This window comes from Jaculus jaculus, chromosome X (genome assembly GCF_020740685.1).
Source record: "Jaculus jaculus isolate mJacJac1 chromosome X, mJacJac1.mat.Y.cur, whole genome shotgun sequence".
NCBI lineage: Eukaryota > Metazoa > Chordata > Mammalia > Rodentia > Dipodidae > Jaculus > Jaculus jaculus.
Genome location: NC_059125.1, coordinates 49,711,125 through 49,735,573, shown reverse-complemented (window position 1 = coordinate 49,735,573; position 24,449 = coordinate 49,711,125). Strand labels below are relative to the sequence as shown.

The following is a 24,449-nucleotide window of genomic DNA, read 5'->3' as shown; positions in this document are numbered from 1 at the left end:
GTTCCTGAAGTGTGCTGTGCTGTGTGGCTTTAGGCTTGTACTTCTCTCTCTCTCTGCTTGGTCCTGTGAAGGCAGGCCAGCTTCCTCTGCCATTTGTGGAACTTCCCCTGGATCTGCAAGCTTCAATAAATATCCCTTCCTCCGTAACTGTGCCTGGTCTGAAAGTTCATCTCAGTAAACCTGAAGCTGTCGGCTACAGAGGGCCATGGGGTAAGATTATTAATAGAAGCTCCATGCTGAGAAGTCAGAGCAGTCACACCTTTATTAAGACTGTGCTATTACATGTTATGTATGATGTCCCCCATCACACTCACCCTAGCAAAGGTGGCTAGCGGCCACATCAGTTACATAATGTGATCATGCCAAGGTCACCAGAAAATATACCCCTATACACTCTTGGGCCTGCCTAGGCCTGACATGACAGGGCTGAGGAGTTCACCCAGCAATAGCTGAGAGGTAAGAACAGCACCTCGCAAACACAACTGGATTTAGCCCATGTCTGAAAGATATGTGACATTTAGCAGGACTTTTAAAAACTATGAGGTTCACATCCTTAGTCCACAAATGTCATCAAGACAATCACTATTCTTAATTGATTCTATACCCTCCATTAAATATTCATGGCCTTACAACCTGAAATTTACTCACATAACTCTATCCCCACAATAACATGGAATTTATCTTATTCTGCTCAATGTCTACCAAACCATATGCCCTTCAAAAACATGTGCTGAATGAAATAAAAACAGGGAAGTGTTCTAGTAGGTCAAAAGTGAAAAATCTACACTGGGACAGTGGGTGGGAGGAACCAGAAGCTAAACATTGAGCTGGGTTGGATTTGAGGCAGTGTTGGTGTTGATCTAATGATTCAGCCTCTCTTGAAAAAGAAAATGTCAAACAAAAGCATGGAGAAGGCCCATGAGCATGGGGTAAGAAGGGGATCTCTGATCTCTGGACAAAACATGTCTAGCCCCTCAATCCCCTACCTAGTTCTCATTGGCTAACCTTTCTCACATCAGGATCCACCAAGAGCCATGTTAGTGTTTGGAGCAGCAGGCTTCGTGAAAAGAAGTAGCCAGTGTCTTATGAGGAGATCAACGACCCAGAAGAAGAGGAAGATTAGAGCTGTATGTAGTCCTTTGACACATCTCCTGAACATATGCCTGCCTGATAGGGTATTGAGATCTCATGTTGCCACGTGTACCTCCAAATGCACTTTTAATTTTTGGGAGTACAACATTGAACTCTGAACTACCTTCCCTACCTTAGATGCTGTGGGCTCCCAAACCCCAGGTCAGCACTGAATATTAGGGCACACCATTTTCTGGCCTCAGAGTTCAGAGGCCAGGTGATGTGATGCGTGTGGCCTGTGGGGCGGGTTTGCTTGGAGGACCAGAGGTCCTGAGGTCGGGCAGAAGGGGAGTGGCCAGGCTTTGCAAGGACTCCTGGAAGACTGAGTGAACAGGCATGGGAACTCACTGCACTTCTTTTTTCTTCTCTCATTCTCTCAGCCCCAGACAGGTAAAATGTACTGATGATAAAGAGAAGAACTTGGCGGATATTCACAAGCATGGAAAAAAACATTAAAATCAGGTATATAGTAAATAAAAAGATAAATTCACCGCAAACACCAGTATCCTTACTACATGCCAAGTACACTATGAAATCTTGTCTAGTTATGTGTGAACCACTTTGTTACCATCATTCTTACTCTGTCACTCTTGTTATTATTGTATGTCAGTTGGCAGCCATTGTTCTTGCCAAGTGCCTAGCACTCCAGAAGCATTGCTATTGAGTGCCAGGCACTCTTGTTAGCATCGGTCTTTCCGTGTGTCAAGCACTCCATCAACATTGTTCTTAGAGTGTCCTAAGCATTCTCTCACGATTGTTCTTACTCTGACAAACACTCTGGAAGCATTGCTCTTACTGTGCACCTACATTATTTTGGCATTGTCCTTCCTGTGTCACTAGTACTCTGTTAGATAGCAAAGTTTGGCCATGCAAAATATATACCTAATGCACATTTCTGTCTGGGTTCCCTGAAAACACCTTGGGAAATCAGTATTGTCAGTCTCTCTGCCTTGAAACGCATTACTCTTCTCTTGCCCTGATGTGACTCCTCTGTTCTTCAATTTCAAACTTTCTTCTCTGCATTTACAGTCACATAGGTTATCACTATGCACATCCCTTGCCAAATTCGCTCTATTAGAATGCTCTCTTGTCAAGTCCTTCTCATCCCATTTCTGTTCAGCTCATGCTTCACAGGGGAGAGTCTCATCCTTCATTTTCCCTGCATTGGTTCCTGACACATGACAAACGTGGCAAATCTTTCCCAGCTGTCCCCTGCTCTCATTCTTGTGCACACAGAGGCACACTTGTGTGTATGTGTGTTGAATATCAGATTCTTAGAAGCCTCAAAGACTCATGCATTCAGCAAACACCCAGTGAATGAGTAGTGTGCTGAGCTCTGTCCTAGGGCTAAGGAATGGGGGAGCATGTAGGGGTAGACATGAAGCCTTGCCCAGGTAGAGGTGGCCCTCTAGAAGAGGATGCTTCCAGTGTGTACACTGATAGACACTGCACACCTGCGTCCTGTGGTGGGATGCTCAGTACTTGGTCTGACACCACAGCTTTTGCTGTTGCATAGTGTTCAGGTTCAGAGGACTTGGTCAGTTCTCATAAGAACATATAGCAGTGTGGGATGAGACAGATGAAATCATCCACTGGGTAAATGGGAAAGCATCAGGAAGGAGCATACCTTCTGGGCCTTCTTTAAAATAGAAATACAAGAATGTAGGGAAGCAAGAGTTGGAAATTCTTCTGAGCACAAGGATGAGAGAAGCCCATTGTGGTATCAAAACCAAGGGCTTGAGGGCTGGGGTGAGTGTGAACACTGGTGATGGTGTAGTCTTCTCCCAGTGTGACACTTCAAGTTATGGAGATGAAAGGGTCAGTTATGGAGGCTCTTAGAGGGATAGCTTTTTATTTCATTTTAAAGTATTTTATTTACTTATGTATTAGAGAGAGAAAGAGACAATGAGAATGCCAGGGCCTGTAGTTACTGGAAGCAGACTCCTAATATATGTGCCACCTTGTGCATCTGGCTTACGTGGGTACTGGGGAATCGAACTTGGATCCTTCAGCTTCACCAGCAAGCACCTTAACTGCTATGTCATATCTTCAGCCCTAGTTTACTTTTTTTTTTCTTTTGGTTTTTCAATGTAGGGTCTTTTTCTGGTCTAGGCTGACCTGGAATTAACTATGTAGTCTCAGGGAGGCCTCAAACTCATGGAGATCCACCTACTCCTGCCTCCCAAGTGCTGGGATTAAAGGCATGCCCCACCATGCCCGGCTTCCTAGTTTACTTTTTTATGAGACAGAGTGTCAGAGAGAGAATTGGTGCTCTAGGGCCTTCATCCACTGCAATCAAATTCCAGATATGTGTGCCACCTCATGTGCATGTGCAACCTTGTGCACTTGCATCTGGCTTATGTGGGATCTGGAGAGTTGAACATGGGTCCTTAGTTTTTTCTGGCAAGGACCTTAACCACTAAGCCATCTCTCCACCCATAGAGATGCATTTTAGACAAGCCATTTGTGTTGTGGGACATTAAAGCCCACAATGTTGGGCTGAAGTGTAGATCCAATGATACAGTATCTGCTTGTCTTGCTTAAGGCCCTACATCCAATTCCCATATCTAAAGACCAAAGCAACACCACTAATGGACATGAAACAAAGTCCCTGGATGGAGTCATTATTGGAGTTGTTTTGACTCTTTGCCTGTATGATTTTCATGTCACCTAGGAGGTTCTCTCCAGTAGATGAAGCTCTCCCCCCCCCCACCTTCCTTCTCCTCAGCCTGCATTCCCCTCTGTGACATTTAACTTCTGTGGTTCTGAGGATTGTGGCTTTGTTTAACTGCACACATAGCCCTCTTTTCTTACAGAGCCCAAGGCCCTGGGTAGATAGTTTGCTCTTCTGATAATCCAGATTTCGTGCTAGAAAGATGGCTTTGTAGTTAAGATACTTTCCTGCAAAACCAAAGAACTCAGGTACGATTCCCCAGTACCCATGTAAATCAGATGCACACAATGCACATGCGTCTCATTTCATTCGCAGTGGCCGGAGGCCCTGGTGTGCCCATTTCTCTCTCTCTCTGTCTCAAATAAATAAAGTGTGTGTGTGTGTGTGTGTGTGTGTGTGTGTGTGTAATTTTTTTTTAAATCCAGTTTTGCTTTTTAGTTTTTCCAGCCTTAATTATAGTTGTTTATCACTTTTTTTGTTGTTCTAGAGGTTGATGCAGGACTTGCTGTATGCTGGGCAAGCACTCTACCATTGAACCTCACTATGTTGCTAACTTTTTAGCACTGTGACCAAATACCTATAAAAATATGAGAGTGATGTGCTATTTTGTCAAAGGGTTAAAAAGATAGAGAAACTCAATTCTGGAAGGATGCCAATCAGTAGGAAGCCCCTCTCCCGTGCCAGCCATCCTTGAGAGCAGAGTTAAATATCCTTGAGGCCATAAGAGTCACCAATTCGTGAAATGAAATCCTGTTTCTGCATGTGGCCAAGAGTCCCTAAAGCTTCATTCTCTTCAGTTTCTCCTAGAAACCACACCATCTTTATATTTTAGTCAATGGCGTGAGCATGTGAGGCCAAGCTGTGACTAATCACGGGGAAGCACAGGACGCGCACACTGGGGGATGGAAGACCCAGAGGGCTTCCCACGGCCTGTGCTCTGCTTGTCTGACTCTTTAAAAGCTATGCCGCCTTCTACAAAAGCAAGGATTGCTTTGCTGATATACATTAGATTGTGGGATCCCCAGACTCATTCTATCAGTTTCAGAAGGTTTATTTAGTCCATGGTTACCTGTTCCCACACACTTGGGCAGGAAGTCATGGGGACAGTGGCTCTTCTTACCTTCTTGTGCACGGGATGCAGATGCAAGCTGTAACCCCAAGGACTTGCCCCAGTGATCCGCTTCCTGCAAAGAGCCCAACTCCTACTTCTTACCACCTCCTAACCATGCTGTCATATCACAGATTCACCAAGGGATAATGTAGTGTTTGGTAGAAGGTGAAAGATTATACCAGATATAATGTAACTGATTAGATCAGAGCCTTCATGTTCCCATTATCTCTGGAAATGCACTGACTCATTTTCCCAGTGTTATACATCACTAATCTCCTGAATGTTTCTATGTCCCATCAAGGTGGCAATCAAAATTCAGTATCAGGCAGTTGGGGTGGAGCATGCCTTTAATTCCACCTTTTGAGAGGCTATGGTAAAGGATCCCCATGTGTTTAAGGCCACCCTGAGACTACAGAGTGAATTCCATGATAGATTGGGCTAGAGGGAGGCCTGAACCTCAAGAATAACAACAAAGGCCAGGTGTGGTGGAGAATGCTTTTAATACCACCACTCTGGAGCGAGGTAGAGATAGGAGGATCACTGTGAATTCAAGGCCAGCCTAGGACTATATAGTGAATTCCAGGTCAGCTTGGGCTACAGTGAGAACTTTCCTTGAAAAACTTAAACAAAAAAGAAACAAACATTTTTCATATATATATATATATATACACACACACACACACACACACACACACACACACACACACACACACATTAGTTTGCTTCTGGGACTAGATGGCTCAACAGTTAAGGCACTTGACTGCAAAACCTGACGACTCCTGTTTGATTCTACAGTACCCATATGAAACGAGATGCACAAAATGGCCCATGCATCATGAGTCCCCTTGCAGTGGCTAGAGGCTCTGACCCACTCATTGTATGTCTCTGTCTCTACCTCCCACCTTGCAAACAAAAAAAAAAAAGTTAAAAGCCGGGTGTGGTGGCACACATCATTAATCATAGCACTCGGGAGGCAGAGGTAAGATAACCCTGAGTTTGAGGCCCTGAGAATACATAGTTAATTCCAAGTAAGTCTTGGCTAGAGTGACACCCCATGTCAAAAATCCAAACAATGGGCTGGAGAGATGGCTTAGCGGTTAAGGCATTTGCCTGAAAAGCCAGAGGATCCCGGTTTGACTCCCCAAGACCCATGTTAGCCAGATGCATGAGGGGGCGCACTCATCTGGAGTTTGTTTGCAGTGGCTGGAGGCCCTGGCATGCCCATTCTCTCTCTCTCTCTCTCTCTCTCTCTCTCTCTCTCTGCTTCTTTCTCCCTCTCAGATAAATATTTTTTTAATCCAAACAAAAAAAGATAAAATATTTTTTAAATCAACTATAAAATGTGCTCAGCCATTTTCGTTTTATTTTCAGGAAGAACTCCACTAACTTGCCCAGGTTAGTGTCAAACTTGTGTTTCTTCTCTCTAAGCATTTCCAAGAGTTCAGGAGTACATGGGCCACTGTGATAGCTCAACATATTTTGGGAGGTGATTGTTTTTGGGGGGGGTGTGTGTATGATGTGTGTGTGTGTACAGGCTTGTGTGTGTCATGGTGAATGTGTGGAAGTGAGGGGAGAACTTCCCTGTGTCAGTCCTCTTGCTCCACATCCCGAGTCAGGTCCCTCATTCACTGCTCCATTCACCAGGCCAACTGCTTTCAGAGCTTCTGTCTGTCTCTCAACTTGCTCTCACTAGGGGCATGCTTACATTACACAAGCCTGCCACAGTTCATCACAACAATTTCACCTGATTTATTATCTTGATGTGGTCCTAGATTTTAGTTTGGGAAAATAAAGAAAAAAGTCACATTACAAAAGACATCACTGGCAATACAGTATTACTATTGATTTCAAGGTAGGGTTTCACTCTAGCTCAGGCTGACCTGGAACTCACTCTATAGTCACAGGCTGGCCTCAACCTCACAGCAGTGCTCCTACCTCAGCCTCCCAAGTTCTAGGATTAAGGACATGCACCCCCACACATGACCCACTATTACAGTTTATTTTACTTGCTCAGGTCTTTTTCCTAATTTTTTTTAATTTTTTATTTATTTGAGAGCGACAGACACAGAGAGAAAGACAGATAGAGGGAGAGAGAGAATGGGCGCGCCAGGGCTTCCAGCCACTGCAAACGAACTCCAGACGCGTGCGCCCCCTTGTGCATCTGGCTAACGTGGGACCTGGGGAACCGAGCCTCGAACCGGGGTCCTTAGGCTTCACAGGCAAGCCCTTAACCACTAAGCCATCTCTCCAGCCCTGGTTTTGTTTTTTGAGGTAGGGTTTCACTCTAGTCCAGGCTGACCTAGAATTTACTATGTAGTCTCAGGGTGGCCTTGAACTCAAAATGATCCTGCTACCTCTGCCTCCCAAGTGCTGGGTTAAAGGCATGTGCCACCACGCACGGCTTTTTTCCTAATTTTTTAATTGATAACCACCATACGTAAACACAATGTAGCTCATTGACTCATATAAGGAATTGATTATTCTTTGTGTGTCTGTGTGTGTTTGTCTGTGTGTGTGTCTGGTATGTACGTGGTGTGGTGCATGTGGCGTGTGTTGTATGCATATGTGTGTGCAAATACACATGTCACATAGTTGGGCATGCAGAGGCCTGAAGAGAATGTTTGGTGTCCTCTTCTTCCTGCTCAACTACATATTTCTTTCCATGAGACAAGGTCTCTCCATCATCCTGGAGCTCCTGTCCATAAGTGAGCCCCAGTAATATTCAGAGGATACAAGCCAGGAATATGGTAGAAAGGGGATAGAGCACATCCTTTTATTTGACTTTGTTTGGTTTTGTTTTATTTCAAGGCAATGATTCATTCTAGCCTAGGCTGACCTGAAACTCACTCTGTAGCCCAGGTATGGTCTTGAATAAAGTAGATTATTTTTGAGATCGGGTCTTTCTCTAGCCCAGGCTGACCTGGAATTCACTATGTAGTCTCAGGGAGGCCTTGAACTCACAGCGATCCTCCTACCTCTGCCTCCCAAGTGCTGGGATTAAAGGTGTGCACCACTGAAGAGTTAATAGCTCCCTGAAAACCAGAAGGAACTAATGAGTTAAGAACTGTCCAAAAGATTAGAAGGCCTTGAAGACACATGGTGGGGACAGTTAGTCCCAGACAAGCCTGACAACTGCCCTGATTGATGTATTTCCCTTAGCTCAGAAGGCCTTGAAGGAAGAGAAACCATCTGGGGCACACTCCCTCAGACAATTTTTGCTGAAAGAAACTATTTTGAGCGAAGACACCAATAGCCACAAGTTTCTTATCTGCTTACCTTGGAGCTGTACCTAGTCCAGTCTGTTTTTCTGAGGACCCTCCTTATAAGCTTGCACCCCAGCCTGGCTCAATGCTTCAGCCTCCGTCCCAAGGGAAGGTTGCAGCCCCTTGCTGTGCTTCAATAAATTGTCTGTTGATGTCAAGTCCAGTGTTTCCCTTTGCTTTTCTCTTTCACTTTCTGTACATGTGGTGCCATGACTCCAATTGCAGCTCTCTTTCTGGTTCCCTCACCTCCTCTCAACCTCCCTGCCAGTGTTTCAGTCCCTTGGGATCACAGAAGCTCGCCTTGCTCACTATTCAGGTCTAAACAGCCACCAGTTGTGACCTGAAATCTCTGGTCTTTTGTGGCCTTTGTCTACGTAAGCAGTGCAAGTTCCATTCAGCCTCATGGTTTAGGGAGCTTTATTAGTGTTTGATGTAAATCCAGCTTAATACCTGGCAGCTTCCTCCTCTCTTTTTTAAAAATAGATCTTTTATTCTTGCTCCATGGTTTTGCTCTCCTAATTCTTCCTTCTCTTTTCACTCTCACTCTAACCCCAGACTGCATGAGCTTGGCAGCTCATTGTGGAGACTGAGGAATTCAGGCCAGGACTACAAGGTACTCACTCTCAGTCTGTGGCGAGGTGCCCCATCTCAGACCTTAGAAACTCTGGAAAGTTCCTACTTTTCAGTCTGTGGAGATCAGAGGCTCTGGGATCCTCCATTGGACACTCCAAGCATTATGAGTGTGGGGATGCTCCTTCCTAATCCTTGGGTTTTGTTTGCCCTCCCTAACCCTGGGAGACATCCCTGGTGGCAGGATTGGCTATGCCAATTTGTTATTGTCCTTTAAATAATCTTTTCCAAAAGACATTCCATTGGCATGTCTCCAGGCTAATTTTTAGGAACTTGGACTTTCTGAGCTCCCCCTGCCTGTCAAATTACTCTGACTCTCTTCACATTTGGCCACAGTATTCTCTAGATAATGGCCACCACTGGCTTGAATTTGGTACTTTCAATTTCAATATTCTTATTGATCTTGATAACTTTCTCTGACAACATGGCAAATGGTTCAAGGTTCTCTTCCTTCAGGGCTTCTTTGCCTTCCATTCCCACCCTTCCCTTTGTAATTCTTGCTCTTTGCCACCAAAAACCCTCTATACCCTTTCCAAATGGAAGTCCTCTCAGGATTCATCTTTTTGACCCCATGGATGAACCTCCCCATACCATCCCTAAACACCCTCCTTGCTCCTCCTGACCTTCTACACCAATCTCCTGAAATCCCCCTACTTCACCCGTCAACCTCCATCCAACTTCCCTTCTGCACCTGCTTCTCCCCAGCCCCCCTCTGCTCCTCTAGCCTCTTTGCCCCAGACCCCTGAAGCTACCAAAAAGGATGATCCTGTCAAAACCATACATCTGCCTCCACTATTCCTCTCCTCTTTCCTCTCCACCCCACACTAGGTCATGAGGGGAACCAAAAGGGGGGCTTTGGAATGTTTCCTTTACATGAGGTAGTGGGGACAGATGAACCTACTGATGTCCATGTCCCTTTCACTCTCAATGAAATGCATTCCATTAAATAAACTTAGGGTCTTCTTCAGAGAATCCGCTCCATTATAGAGTTCACTTCACTAGTCTTACCCAAATCAATGACCTCACTTGGAGAGGTGTTTTTCAATTCTAAATTCAAGCCTGACCCCTGATAAAAGGGAACACATTTGGAAGGCAGCCCAGGCTCATGCTGCTATCACGAGCATTAATATTAATCTATTTAAGCCAACATGACCTCCAGACCCCACTTGAGGCTGAGGCAGTCCCCCTAACAAAACCCAGTTGGGATTACCAACTGACAGGCTCAAAGTGCCTCCAGTATATGGTGACCTGCTTAGCTGAAGGAATGCACTAAAATGCCCATGGTAGAATTAATTTTGTCAAACTGAAAGAGGTTACCCAGAGCCCCACTGAAAACCCAGTCCTTCTCCTCAACCACCTATCTGAGGCTATAACCAAATTCGCTAATGTAGATGTAAACGCCCATGAAGGCACCTTGCTTCTTCACTCTCACTTTCTAGGACAGTCAGCCCCTGACTCCAGGCTCGGGACCAAACATGCAAAACACATGATTTTATGAGGGCGCCTGATACAAACCACCACAAGTGGCATTAATTTCCTCCCCTACACAATGGTCTATCCAAAATAGACTCTCCTCCTCCCTTCTCCAGACTTGACTGTTTATCTTGCACCATGAAACAATATACAGGGAGAGTATTTCTCCATCCCCACCCGAGCCCTCAAGCCCTTGGTTGTGAGATCCCTGATGGGCTGCTCGTTCTTGTATTCAGTGGAGTTCCCAACTGTTGCTTTTCTGCTTTAACACTACACAGATCCTTCTGTCTACCCCATGACCATCAGTTCCAACTCCTTTCCCATTCCTTACGTTCCCCAGTCCATTATTTCAGTTGCCTTCTCACATACTCTCCCAGGGGAGTTATCTCAGCCTCGTGAACGTGAAAAATTCAAGGTGAAGATCAGAAGGCTGAGCCACTTGCTATAGAATCTCATCACAAAACATGGGTATTTTATTAATTAACTTGTTGCTGGGACACATTACCTGGCAGAAGTGAGTTTAAGGAAGTGTATTAGTTACTTTCTCATTGGTGAAACAAAATGTGCAATCATAAGCAACTTAGGGAAGGAAAGAGTTTATGTAAGCTTACACTTCCAAAGGGTACATTGTTATGGTGGGGAAAATATGGCAAGAGGCGGAGGCCAGTGTTATACAGTCATATCAACAGAGAAGAATTGCAGAGAGTGAAAAGCAAGCAGGGCTAAGCTATAGTACCTCAAAGCTTGCTCCTAGGGACACACTTCTTCCAGCAATGCTCCACTTTCTAAAGGTTCTCCAACCTTCCCAAATAGTACCATTCTGTTGGGGACCAAGTATTCAGACAAGTCTCTGGGGTCATGTTCCATTCAAACTGTCACATTCTGCTTCTGATGCCATAGGCTCTATGAACTTCTCATGATGCAAAATGAATTCAGTCTAACTTGAAAGTTTCCATAGCCAGGTATGGTGGTGCATGCTCAGTGTGTGGGAGGCAGAGGTAGGAGAACTGCTATGAGTTCAAGGCCATCCTAAGACGACATAGTGAATTCCAGGTCAGCCTGAGCTAGAGTGAGACCCTACCTCAAAAATAAAAAAGAAATAAAAATAAAAATAAAAGTTTCCTACCATATGACCCAGCTATAGTACTCCTAGGCATATATCCAAAAGACTCATCACATTTCCTTAGAAGTACGTGCTCAACCATGTTTATTGCTGCTCAATTTATAATAGCTGGGAAATGGAACCAGCCTAGATGTCCCTCAACAGATGAGTGGATAATGAAGATGTGGCACATGTATACAACGGAGTTCTACTCAGCAGTAAAGAAAAATGAAGTTATGAAATTTGCAGAAAAATGGATGGACCTGAAAAGTATTATACTAAGTGAGGTAACCCAGGCCCAGAAAGCCAAGCGCCACATGTTCTCTCTCATATGTGGATCCTAGCTACAGATGACTGGGCTTCTGCGTGAGAATGAAAATACTTAGTAGCAGAGGCCAGTAAGTTAAAAAGGAGACATAAAGGGTAGAGAAAGGAAGAGGGGAGGATACTTAATAGGTTGATATTGTATATATGTAATTACAATGATTGTAATGGGGAGGTAATATGATGGAGAATGGAATTTCAAATGGGAAAGTGTGGGGGTGGGGAGGGAGGGAATTACCATGGGATATATTTTATAATCATGGAAAATGTTAATAAAAATTTAAAAAATAAATAAATAAAAATAAATAAAATTGTACCAGGCTATCTTGAGCTAGAGTGAGACCCTACCTTGAAAAACCAAAAAAATAAAATAAACTGTAAAAAGTTGTTAAATTCTCAAAAAAAATAAAATAAAATAAAATAAAAGTTTCCATAGTCCCTACCAGTTCAAACACTATTCAACAATTCAAAGTCTCATTGAAGACTCAAGGCAGTCTCTTAAATTATGTACTTCCAACATGTAGTGGCACTGGTTTGAATTACGTGTTTCCCATAAACCCATGTGTTCAGAAGGCTAGGTTTCCAGATGATGGCAGGTTGGGAGTAAGACCCGTGCTGAAGGAGGAGTGCGGTTGGGGCTGGGATTATGGGTGCGGTGTTACAGCCAGCTCCTCCTTGCCAGTGCTCGGCAGACGTTCCCGCGGCTGTTGTCCACCTGATGCTGGACAGGAGCTTATGCCCAGCCTCTGCTCATGCCACATTTCCCCCTCTTCTCATGGAGCCTCCCCTCGAGTCAGTACAACACAGTACATCCTTACCTCTCACAAGCTGCTTTTGGTCACATGTTTTGTGCCAGAAACAAGAAGGCAACTGCAATAAGCACAACATTAAGATTCCCATTCTAAAAGAGAGGAAAGAAGACATAGCAAGGAAGAGATTGGACCAAAGCAAGACCAAAGCCCATCAAGGCAAACACCAAGTCCTGTAGCTCCATGCCTGGTATCTGGGACTAGTGATGAAGTCATTTGGGCTCCAAAATGCTTGGGTAGCTTCACCCCTCTGTGGTGCAGCACTGCATGACCTCTTCAATCTTCTCTTTCTTTCTTCCAAAACCAATACTACATGGGGGATGCTGTAAAATTTTGCTATAAGACCAGGATGAAACATTGTGCCCATGGAAAACTACTGTAGCTGCCTCAGAGTCACATTTCTTTCTGTGTCAAACTTCAAATTTTTCACATGTTTTTCTTCTATATTTCCCTGTGTTCCATTGCAAACCTGAATCAGAGTAGCAAACATAAACCAATGCCACAAATTCAATGGCTTTCTGCCTTGAAATTTTTCTCCCCCGAACACATAGTTTATTATGTTTATTATTATTTTTTAAAATATATCTTATTATTTATTTCCCAACAGAGTAAAGGAGAGAGGAAGAGAGAGAGAGGGTATGAGCACCAGGGCCTCTTGCCATTATGAATGAACTCCAGTTGAATGTACTACTCTGTGCACCTGGCTTTACATGTACATTAGGGAATTGTACCCAGGCCCTCGGGCTTTACAAGCATCTGGCTTTAACCACTGAGTCATCCCTCCAGCCCCCAAATTAGGAGAGTTATAGTACTGTGGTGGTTTGGTTCAGGTGTCCCCCATAAACTTAGGTGTTCTGAATGCTAGATTCCCAGCTGATGGAGATTTGGGCATAAATGCCTCCTAGAGACAATGTATTGTTGGGGGCAGGCTTATGTGTATTATAGCCAACTTCCCCTTGCCACTGTTTGGCACACTCTCCTGTTGCTGTTGTCTACCCGATGTTGGCAAGGAGGTGATGTCCACCCTCTGTTCGTGCCATCGTTTTCCCCTACCTTCATGGAGCTTCCCCATGCGTCCCTAAGCCAAAATAAACCTTTTTTTTTCCCCAGAAACTGCTCTTCATCGGGTGATTTCTGCCACCAATGCAAACCTGAGTGCCACAAGTACCATACCACAGGATGGACATGGCATGGATGAGTACCAAACCCAGAGAGAGGGGAGGGGAAGAAAGAGAGAGAGAGAGAGAGAGAGAGAGAGAGAGAGAGAGAGAGAGAGGAGAATGAGACTGACTCTGGAAATCCAGAGAACATAGAATGCTTTTTACTTTTAGAGAGGTTCAGGGAAGGGGGTAAGTTCTATTCCAAGTGACTCAGCCTAAGTGCCGGAGTCATGGAGGCAATGGAGAGTGGGAAGATAAAGAAAGCCTACAAGGACTCTAACAAGGAGGGTTCTCCTCTTAGGTAGGACCCAAAGCCATGCAGGCAACAGGGCCTTGTATTTGTATGTCTCACTTTATGTGGGTACTGGAGAATCAAACCTGGACCAGCAGGCTTTGTATATAAGCACCTTTAAACACTGAGCCATCTCCACAGCCCAATTCCGTTACTTTTAAATTCAACTTCATTCACATTCTCAGAATGCAGGCAGTGTCTTCCTTTCCTTCTTTCTTTACCTATTCCTTTCCTTCTTTCTTTCATTTTTGCAGCCACTTTATTGACTATAATATTGCATGAATGGTTCCTATCCCAGTTACTGATAAAGTCCATTTTCTCCTTTGAAAGCCCCTGATTCACATTTCCACAGGCCACAATTCTCTCAGCCTTTTGGTCTTTCAAGCTCCTACCAGAATGGTCCATTAAGCTCTGCTTACAGCACTGTAAGGCATCTCTAGTCCAAATTTCCAAAACCTTCCACATCTCCATCAAACCAGTTCCAAGTGTTGTATCATCACGTGTTCAGGTTTATAACAGCAATGCTCTTAGGGAAGGAAAGTGTTAGGCATACAGTTCAAGAGGGAGGAGATTGTCATGCAGGCGAAAGCATGCCAGGAACAAGAAGGCAGTGTTCACATGGTCACACTGTCACATCATCAGGGAGGAAGTAGAGATAGTGGAGAGCAAGCAGGCCAGGCTGTAAAACCTCAAGGCCATTCCCAGGGGCATACTTCTTGCAGCAAGGCTCTACCAGTAAAAGGTTCTACAACTTTCCCTTGTTGTGCCACTGGCTTGTGACCAAGTGTTCAAACAAGCCCATGGGGGTCATTTTACATTCACACCACCACAGGAAGGAAGGCTTCATTTCAGTTTAAGTTACAGAGAGCAATGAATGTTGGTTCTCAGCAAGCTTTTGCCTATTTCTACAATCTACGACTCTGACCCATGGAATGGTGCCACTCACAGTTATGATAAGTCTTTCCATCTCACTTATCCTAATAAAGACGCTAACTTAATCGAGACAATCCCTCCCTGATGATTTTAAATCCTGTCAAGTTGTTAATCAACATAAATTATCACAAGTGTATATGAAGTGTCTTATTAAAATGCACCATGAGGACTGGAGAGGTGGCTTAGTGTTTTAGGTATTTGCCTACAAAGCCAAAGGACCTGGGTTCAATTCCTCAGTATGCATGTAAGCCAGATGCACAAGGTGGGCATGCATCTGCAGTTCATTTGCAGTGGCTAGAGGCCCTGGTGCACCATTCTGTTTCTTTCTCTCTCCCTCCCTCCCTCCCTCCCTCCCTCCCTCTCTCTCTCTCTCTCTCTCTCTCCTTGCAAATAAATAAGTAAATAAATATAAATAAAAACCAAAATCAAAAATAAAAAAGTGGACCATAAGCCAGGCTCAGTGGCACATGCCTTTAATCCCAGCACTCAGGCAGCCGAGGTAGAAAGATGGTTGTGAGTTCAAGGCCTGCCTGAGATTACATTGAGAATTCCAGGTCAGCCTGGGCTGGAGTGAGATCCTACCTAGAAAACAATAACAATAACAACAAAAAGTGCACCATGGGAATATCCTCTGCTAGAATGCCATCTCCACATACATAGGGATATTTGTCTGCCTTTCCCCATGTGTCCTTAGCGCCTAGAATAATGCTCAGTGTAGAGTGCCTACTCATTAGAGGGTTAGGGTTATTGAATTATTATTTTTTTTTTTTTAGTTTTTCTGAGGTAGAGTGCTGACCCAAATCTTACTCTGTAGTCTCAGGCTGGCCTTGAACTCATGGTGATCCTTCTACCTCTGCCTCCCAAGCGCTGAAATCAAAGATATGCACCTCCACACCCTGCTGCATGATAACTTTAATGGTATAATTCTATTCTTTCAAATACACCTCAAACATCTTAGGTTTTGGGAAATGGTTTAATGGGAGAGTGCTTGTCATGCAAGCATGAGTGCCTGAGAGGGGCTTTGATACCCTGAATCTGATCCTCAGCATCCATGTAAATAGCTGAGTGTGGCCTTGCATGCCTATAACAGAGGCAAGAGAATCGCTGGTGCTTTCACACCAGCCCATGTGAATGAAAAAAAATGGCAGCTCCAGCTTCAGTGAGAGATTCTGTCTCAAGGAAACAACAGTGGACAAGTGAAGAGTGATAGAGGACGCCTGATCTCTGCTCTGGCTTCTGCATGCACATACATGAGGTGTACACATCTACACACCTGCATACACATATATATACTATCCCCACACACAAGCCAAAATATAAAGTAAAAATAAAATTTAAAAACTCACACAACTCTACACAAGACTGACAAGAGTCAATAACTGAGAGCCATTTGCAAATGTTTATTGTCAGTGACTTAATCAGGGTACATGAATATGGTACTTTGCAGTATGGAACACACACTGAACAGGAAACTTGGGAAAGAAATTGTCCATCCACTTTGATAGTGGAGCAAGGCTAGTATAGATGCTCATAATGCTATTTTCTGTGCTTGTAATTTTAGAGAAAAAAAGCTTATGACTAAACACCTAGAACTATTTTGGTAATAACACCTTATGTGAGGAGAAAAGTATGGTGCTATTCTATGCAAAGAATGGTCCATACTTTCTTCATAAGGTAAGTGTAGAAGTAGAAGAATAAAAATCTGCATCAGGTATGTTTTTTTCAAGATATTATTAGTATCTAACAGAGTGCTTACCACATATCAAACACAGTGGTTACAGAGTACTTAGTACATAACACCAGTGCCATCAGAGTGATTCACACATAGCAGAAACAACACTTAAAGCATTTGGCATATAGTAAAATAAAGCTTACAAAGTGCTAGGCATATAGTAATAGCGTTGCTTATAAAAATTCTTTTTGTTTTTTGGTATTCCAAGGTAGGGTCTCGCTCTAGCTCAGGCTGACCTGGAATTCACTATATAGTCTCAGGGTGGCCTCGAACTCCAGGCAAACCTCCTACCACTCTCCCCCACCCCTGAGTGCTGAGATTAAAGGAATGTGACAACATGCCTGGCTATTTTTTCATGGTAAAAGTTTTGGACATGCTGAAAATAATGCTAACAAATTAGCAGAAAAGAAGAAAAGTGGCAACAATGCTTGCTCCAGTAAGACCAATCCTAACACACAAAAAACAGTGCTTACAGAGTATTTGGTACACAGTAAAAACAATGCTCACACAGTAACACAGAATAAGAACAATGCTAAGAGGATATTTGTCACCAAGTAGAAATAATGTTTAAAAGAGTCCCTGGGACATGGAAAAAAATGATGATGTTTAACTTTACAATTATGAATTTTTCCTTTTGATATTGAGGAGTACATAGTTATGCCCATCACCATGAATGGTCAACAACTTCATTGAATATCCCATCCTGGGCAGATTTTACCTGTCTGGGGCTGAGATAATGAGAGAAGAAAAAGAAGTGCAATGAGTTCCCATGCCTGGTCAGTCAGTCACCAACTCTTCCAACTGCCCTGTAAAGCCTGCATGTTCCCTTCTCCCCACCTCAGGACCTCTGTTCCTCCAACCAGACCCTCTCCTCAGGCCACACTGACCACTTCAACCAGGCCTCAATACTCCCATGCAAGAGGAAGCTGTGGCCCGCACACTGAGAGCTTACATCAGGATTGGGAGGCCATAGAATCCTGGGTAGGAAGGGCCTCCCATATATAGAACAGGGAATGGAGAAAGCATGGGGCATTTCGTTTGGCTTCAATGCTGTACTCAAAGGATTAAGCATGAATAATTTGGAGGTACAATTGACCAAATTGGACCCCAATACGATATCAGGAAGATGCATTTCTTTGGGGGGAGGAGTTGTAGATATGTCAAAGGTCTACTTACAGACTCAATCTTCTTCATCAGGGTCGCTGATCTCTTCATAAGACACCAGTTGCTTCCTTTCCCGCAACTTGAGGGTCCAGGCACCCACATGGCTGCTGCTAGGCTCTGATATGGGAAAGGTTATCAAATGAAGGCTGGGCAGGAAGAGGAATATTTGGCCCTCCTTTATCAGAAAAGTCAAGGGCTTAGGCGTCCCATGTACCCATGGGCCAGCTCATGCTTTTACTTTCACTTCTGGCTCAATGAAGCTGAGACAGAAACTCCACATCAACACAGCCAAAGGACCAGTTCACTTTTCAGTTTCTGGACCCTCCCATGGTCAAGTGTAGAGAAACCAACCTTCCCCTGACTTGAACGTTGCCTCATACCCTTTGTCATTTAGCATGTATTTGTAAAGGTCATACTATATATCAGACATTGAGTAATTCCTATGTGACTGTGTGGAACAGAATTACCCAGAAAACTTTCGTGATATGAGATCTTGCAGACTTATTCTAATGCAAGCAACTCCATAGTATGGTCCAGGAATCCTAGGCTCAGTGGTTTAGAAGGTTTGTCCAATACCCAATGTCACATGGCATTTAGATGGAGGAGAAGTCGATCTGTGATTTTGAACTCCTGTCTAGCATCTTAGCTATTGAGGCATGACCTCCTTGGCCCAGCCTGGCCCTGGACTTGAGTAGGGCCCATGCTACACATTCAGACCATAACCTTGACCATAGCTAAGGAAACCAGAAGGATTGCTTCCTTCATCATTTGCACTCACCTGATACATTCTTACTGGGCATTTCCAAGGCACTTGCTCTTCCTAGGGGGTGCATCTGACTCTCCACTAATCCTGAGTCATGTACATATTGCACTTTCTTTTCCTTATTGTCTTCCTGTGCTGGTTTCTTTGGGGTCTTCTGTATGTGACAGGCACATATAAATGGTATCAGTTGCACTTCTCTAGTTCTTTAGAGTTCATAAAGCATCTTTGCATGCATCACCTTAATGTCACCACTGAGGAATCATTATACTATATGTACTTAAAGATGACAAACCTGGAAGCTTCCAAAGGAAAGTAATACACTAAATGAACAGTGTCTCCACAACTAAAACTCTTGTCTTCATGCTTTGTCCAGACTGACATGCTTGGAAGCGACAAGAGTCTCCATGCAATTCACAGTATTGTATGAAATAAAAATTTGGGGAAAGAAATGCATACATTATCAAGCTATCAATGTTATATCTTCACTATGATAATAGATGAGAAGGGCTGGGGATGCAGGCCATTGGTAGAGCACATACTAATGTGCCAAGCTCTGGGGTCCATCCCCAGCATAAAAGAAACAGAAAGACAGGGAGCAAAGAGAGAGATAAAGAAAGAAAAAAGAAGAGAAGTGGGGACATGAGAGCCAAGACAGATTTGATAGTCTCCAACTCTTACCAACATTGACATACCTGGAGTGATTTGAAACACACTCACCTGGCAATTTTTCGGTGGCGTGACAAAATTCCTCTCAGGAGACTCATCTGCATGAGAGTGATAAGTCAAAATGGTTTCCTGGCTAATAACTATTTCTCAATTCCAGGCTCCTATAGCATTAGGAACTTTGGAGCCGAGGGCTGCTCTCCACTCAAGGAGGAGGAGCAGGTGAAGAACGACCTTTATTTGTTGTGTTGACTCAGAAGTCTGTTTTTGGTGGTTTATAAAATGTGGACTAAACCTCATCAGGACCTCAGTTTATCCCATTACACTTTCTTACCCTCACCCCCCAATTATTAAATTGATTGGTAGAAAATTTGAACTGTCCACACTGAAAGAAAAGTGACACTTAAAAATCATTGCGCAAGTACAACGGGTGAATCTCAAGTGTCAAATGAACAAGGAAGATTGATGATTTAGTTCAGTGGTGCTAAAAACCTGTCTAATGAAAACATTAATTTTTTAAAGCACCAACTTGAAGATAACTCCCGCCCTTTGTTTTCAGATCTATTGCAGTGATTGTGTGAGCTTCTAGATTCAGTACTGTATAACTGGAATCCCGCCTAACAGGCCTGTGGGAGACACTGAAGTCTCATTAGTATACAGAGCAGAAGAGAGAGTGAGCACATCCATTCATTACACATTGCTGAAATGCACAAGATCTGTCACCACTAAAGCTGGCATGGGCATAATTGCTCATGCTGGCTCATGTTTGTAATCCCAGCACTCAGGGAACTGAGACAAGAGAATTTTAGACCAGCCTTGGATACAGAGTGAGTTCTAGTCCAGCCTATGCTACCTAGTATGAGTCCCTATTCCAAAATATGGAGGGCTGGAGAGATGGCTCCGTGGTTAAGGTGCTTGCCTGCAAAGCCTGATGACCAGGGTTTGACTCACATAAAGCCAGATGCACAAAGTGGTGCATGAATCTGGAGTTATTTTTTGTAGCGGCTGGCGGCCTTGGCATGCCCATTCTCTCTGTGTCTCTTCTATTTCTCTCTGCTTGTAAATAAATAAATAAATAGACAGATAATTTTAAGATAATGAAAAATGAATAAAAAATCTTCTATTGGGTCTGCCTCCCTTTTCACCTACATTGTATTGCTTCCCTGACCAATGGGGGAAAAAATATTTGTGTGTGTGTGTGTGTGTGTGTGTGTGTGTGTGTGTGCGCGCGCGCATGCGCGCACATGCGCATTTGTGTGTTGGGTGGGAAAACGCTCTTAGGCAGTGGAGATGTGTGCTTCTAGTCCCAGTCATTTAGAAGAATGAGATAGAGTGATAATATGAGCCCAGCCATTCAATGCTAGCATGGGAAATGATAAGGAGTTATCATCTCTAAATAAACATATAAACAACTCCCTTCTAAGATGAAAATATAGAACCTATTTTTTGTTGGAAGTGGAAATTAATCTGGTTTTGATAAAAAAAAAATAGGGAAATATCTATTACATTTTATTATGCACTCTTATAAAATTGACTCTGAACTTTTAGGTGAATTTGTCATTTAATTAAAATTATAATTACCCCATTATTCATTAATAATGTTTATTAGGAAGTACATATCCTCTAAAAATGGAACTGTTTTGATTCCCTTATTGGACTTCAGGGTAAGTTGGCAGTATAGGAGCAATTCCAAACCAGCCCAGAGATGGATTTTAGCAAAACCACAGCAAAATACACTCTTCTTCCAAAAAATGAAGGTGTATAGGTTTTTATTAGCCACAGCGGAGAAGCAGGAGAGGCCAAGATCCATCAGAAAGGAGGAAAATGGCTAGAATCCTGTAAGGCAATTGTAGCCTTGATCCGGGTAATCCACACAACCACTCAGCACTGCCCACCCAGCGCCAAGCTGGAGGAGAAGAGACCAAACCAGAGGATTTTCCAACCTCATCAGCCTCCTTGCAAAGTCAAGAAACCTGAAGGGGAGACAGCAGAAATCAGCTAATGAGCTGCTGAAAGGGATACCATTGGGACCAACTGAGCAATTCCAGTACAACTCCTGACTTCCTGCACTCTCCCATCCCCCAACCATCAAAACAGTGAACCTCCAGAGAACACATTGGGCTCCTGGAAGCAGGGCATCCAGCACAGCTGATCAGAACGCCAGATCCACAGCACAACATGGAGGGATCAACATGGGCACTCATGATTGGTGAGATTGAAAGCCACCCCAAAAAGTAACAAGGCCAACTGACAAAAAAACAAGTTGTAGGCCTGAACTAGGAGTGCTAATCTCTCTTTCCATGTCAGGGCAGGTTATGGGTTACATATTCCTGGTTGGCTTTACCATACTCAATTAAGCTGTGTTTAGCCTTTGATGCTTTCAGATTTATATGGCCTTTGTTTGGGATTTTAGTTTTGTTCTTTTTTTTTTTTCTTCTGCCATTATTGGGGCAGGGTCTGATTCACATCCAGGCTGACCTGGAACCCACTTCAGAACAGAAATATCAGCCTCCCAGCTGACAAGATTAAGGGTGTAGAGCAACACACATCCTTAGGGATTTTAGCTTTATAAGGTTATCTCTTTGTTTTAATCCCCAGGTTTGCATACTCTGTGCTGGTTTTTATTGAATGTGTAGAAATTTAAAATTTGCCAGTAAATTGTTATGCCCAGCCCACTAGAATAATTGAATAACAGGCAAACATAACACGTAGAATTATTTGTGCAGTTGAACTGGGGTACAAAAGCTACACTTGGCACCTTAAACTCATATCCTGAAAGTATATAAAGGTGGATTACCACATCTAAGAGCACTGAAGATAAGTATAAAACCCAAGCATCAAATCAACTCAAGATGCAAAAGTAGCTACATTATAATACAAGAAACACAAAGAATGAAGACAATACAATCCCACCAAAAATTATAAATCCATCAGAAATTACCCCCAATGGGATGATTTTAGATGAAATGCCTGACAAAGATTTCACAAAAAGTGATTGTATCTATCCTCAAAGAACTCAAATAAGAAATGAAAGGAATCAAAGAAGAAGAAAAAAACTAAGGAATTAAAGAAGAAAAAAAACTCATGAAAAAGAACACAAGCAAACAAGCTTAATGAAATAAGGAGGTTATGACAAGACATGAGTAAGGAAATAGAAATACTGAAGAAAAACCAGGCTGGAGTTCTAGCTTTTAAAGAACACAGTCATTCAAATAAAAAACTGTGTGGAAAGTCTCACAAGTAGAATGGATGAAGGAGAGAACAGAATATCTAAACTAGAAGACCAGGTGGGCCGGGCGTGGTGGCGCACGCCTTTAATCCCAGCACTTGGGAGGCAGAGGTAGGAGGATCGCTGTGAGTTCAAGGCCACCCTGAGACTCCATAGTGAATTCCAGATCAGCCTGGGCTAGAGTGAGACCCTACCTCGAAAAACCAAAAAAAAAAAAAAAAAAATAGAAGACCAGGTGGCAGACCTAATACAGTCCAACAAAGAGAAAGACAAGCTAATAGGAATGTATGAATGGGAATTTCAAGATATCTGGGACACTATGAAAAGATGAAGCATAAGGATTCAGGGTATAACAGAAGGAGAAGAATTTCAATCCAGAGGCTTAGTAGGCATTTCCAACAAAATCATAGAAGGAAATTTTCCCCAAATTGGGAAAGAAATGCCAATGCAGATATAAGAAGCTTTTAGAACGCCAAACAGACAAAACCTGGAAAGAACCTCTCCTCACCATGTTAGAATTAAACTACTAAACATGCAAATCAAAGAAAATATATTGAAAGCAGTTACAGAGAAAGCAAGTCACCTACAAAGGCAAGTCCGTTAGAAAAACAGCAGAGGGCTAGAGAGATGGCTTAGCAGTTAAGCACTTGCCTGTGAAGCCTAAAGACCCCGGTTCGAGGCTCAATTCCCCAGGACCCACTTTAGCCAGATGCACAAGGGGGCGCACACGTCTGGAGTTCGTTTGCAGTGGCTGGAAGCCCTGGCACACCCATTCTTTCTCTCTCTCTCTGCCTCTTTCTCTCTCTGTGTCTGTTGCTCTCAAATAAATAAATAAAATAAACAAAAATTTTAAAAAAAAGATGGGCTGGAGAGATGGCTTAGCAGTTAAGCGCTTGCCTGTGAAGCCTAAGGACCCCGGTTAGAGGCTCGGTTCCCCAGGTCCCATGTTAGCCAGATGCACAAGGGGGCACACGCGTCTGGAGTTCGTTTGCAGAGGCTGGAAGCCCTGGCGCACCCATTCTCTCTCTCCCTCTATCTGTCTTTCTCTCTGTGTCTGTCGCTCTCAAATAAATTAAAAAATTTTTTAATCTTAAAAAAAGAATAACAGCATATTACTCAACACGAACTTTAAAAGTCAGAAGGCTTGGAATGACATATTCCAAGTTCTGAAAGATAACACCTGTCAACCAAGATTACATTATCCTGCAAAGCTATCTATCCAAATTGATGGAGAAATAAGGACATTCCACAACAAAAACAGGCTAAAGAATTTATGACAACTAAACCAGCTCTAAAGAAAATACTTGAAGGAATCCTTCATGCTGAAGAGAAAGCAAAAAAACACACAGGAGGAAATAGAAAAAAAAAAATAAACCATACTCAAATAACAGTTAAAACAAGCTAGTAAAGGGAAAACAGGAAGCACTACAAAGTAAGAATGGTGAGAATAAATACATGACTTTCAATAATAACTCTTAGTATCAATGGCCTCAATGCCCCAACCAAAAGACACAGGCTTTCAGACTAGATGAAAAGGCAGGATCCTGCTATTTGTTGCCTCTAGGAAACTCTAAATAAAAGATAAACACTGTCCTATGGTGAAAGGATGGAAAATGGTATTTCAATCAAATGGACCTAGGAAACAAGCAGGGATTTATATCCCAATATCTGACAGGATAGACTTCAAACCAACATTAATGAGGAAAGATAAAGGTCATTTTATACTGATTAAGGGAACACTCAAACAGGAGGACATTACAATCCTAAACATATATGCATCTAACATGCGGGCTCCCAATTTCACTATTAGACTTAAGGTCACAGATAACACCAAACATAACTGTAGTGGGTGACTTCAATACCATACTCTCATCAATGGACCAGTTATCCCAGCAAAAAATAAACAGAGACAACTGGATTAAATGATGTATGGAACAAATTGACCTAAAAGATATCTATAGAACATTCTATCCAAATGCTGGAGAATATACATTTT

At 43.1% G+C, this 24,449-nt stretch overlaps 1 protein-coding gene across 2 annotated transcripts in view; it reads right to left on the bottom strand.

Moving 5' to 3' along the window:
- Positions 1-16,282: 16,282 nt before the first annotated feature.
- The window catches only part of LOC101617655 (protein SSX1), an 80,316-nt gene continuing 72,149 nt past the window's right edge, over positions 16,283-24,449 (bottom strand). For both annotated transcript variants that reach the window (XM_045140590.1, XM_045140591.1), the window contains exons 6-9: positions 19,279-19,325; positions 18,577-18,715; positions 17,811-17,915; positions 16,283-17,362 (exon numbers count right to left, since the gene is read on the bottom strand). In XM_045140590.1, the coding sequence (XP_044996525.1) occupies positions 17,815-17,915; positions 18,577-18,715; positions 19,279-19,325 (287 nt within the window). In that variant the 3' untranslated portion in view covers positions 16,283-17,362; positions 17,811-17,814. The remainder of the gene's footprint in view (positions 17,363-17,810; positions 17,916-18,576; positions 18,716-19,278; positions 19,326-24,449) is intronic.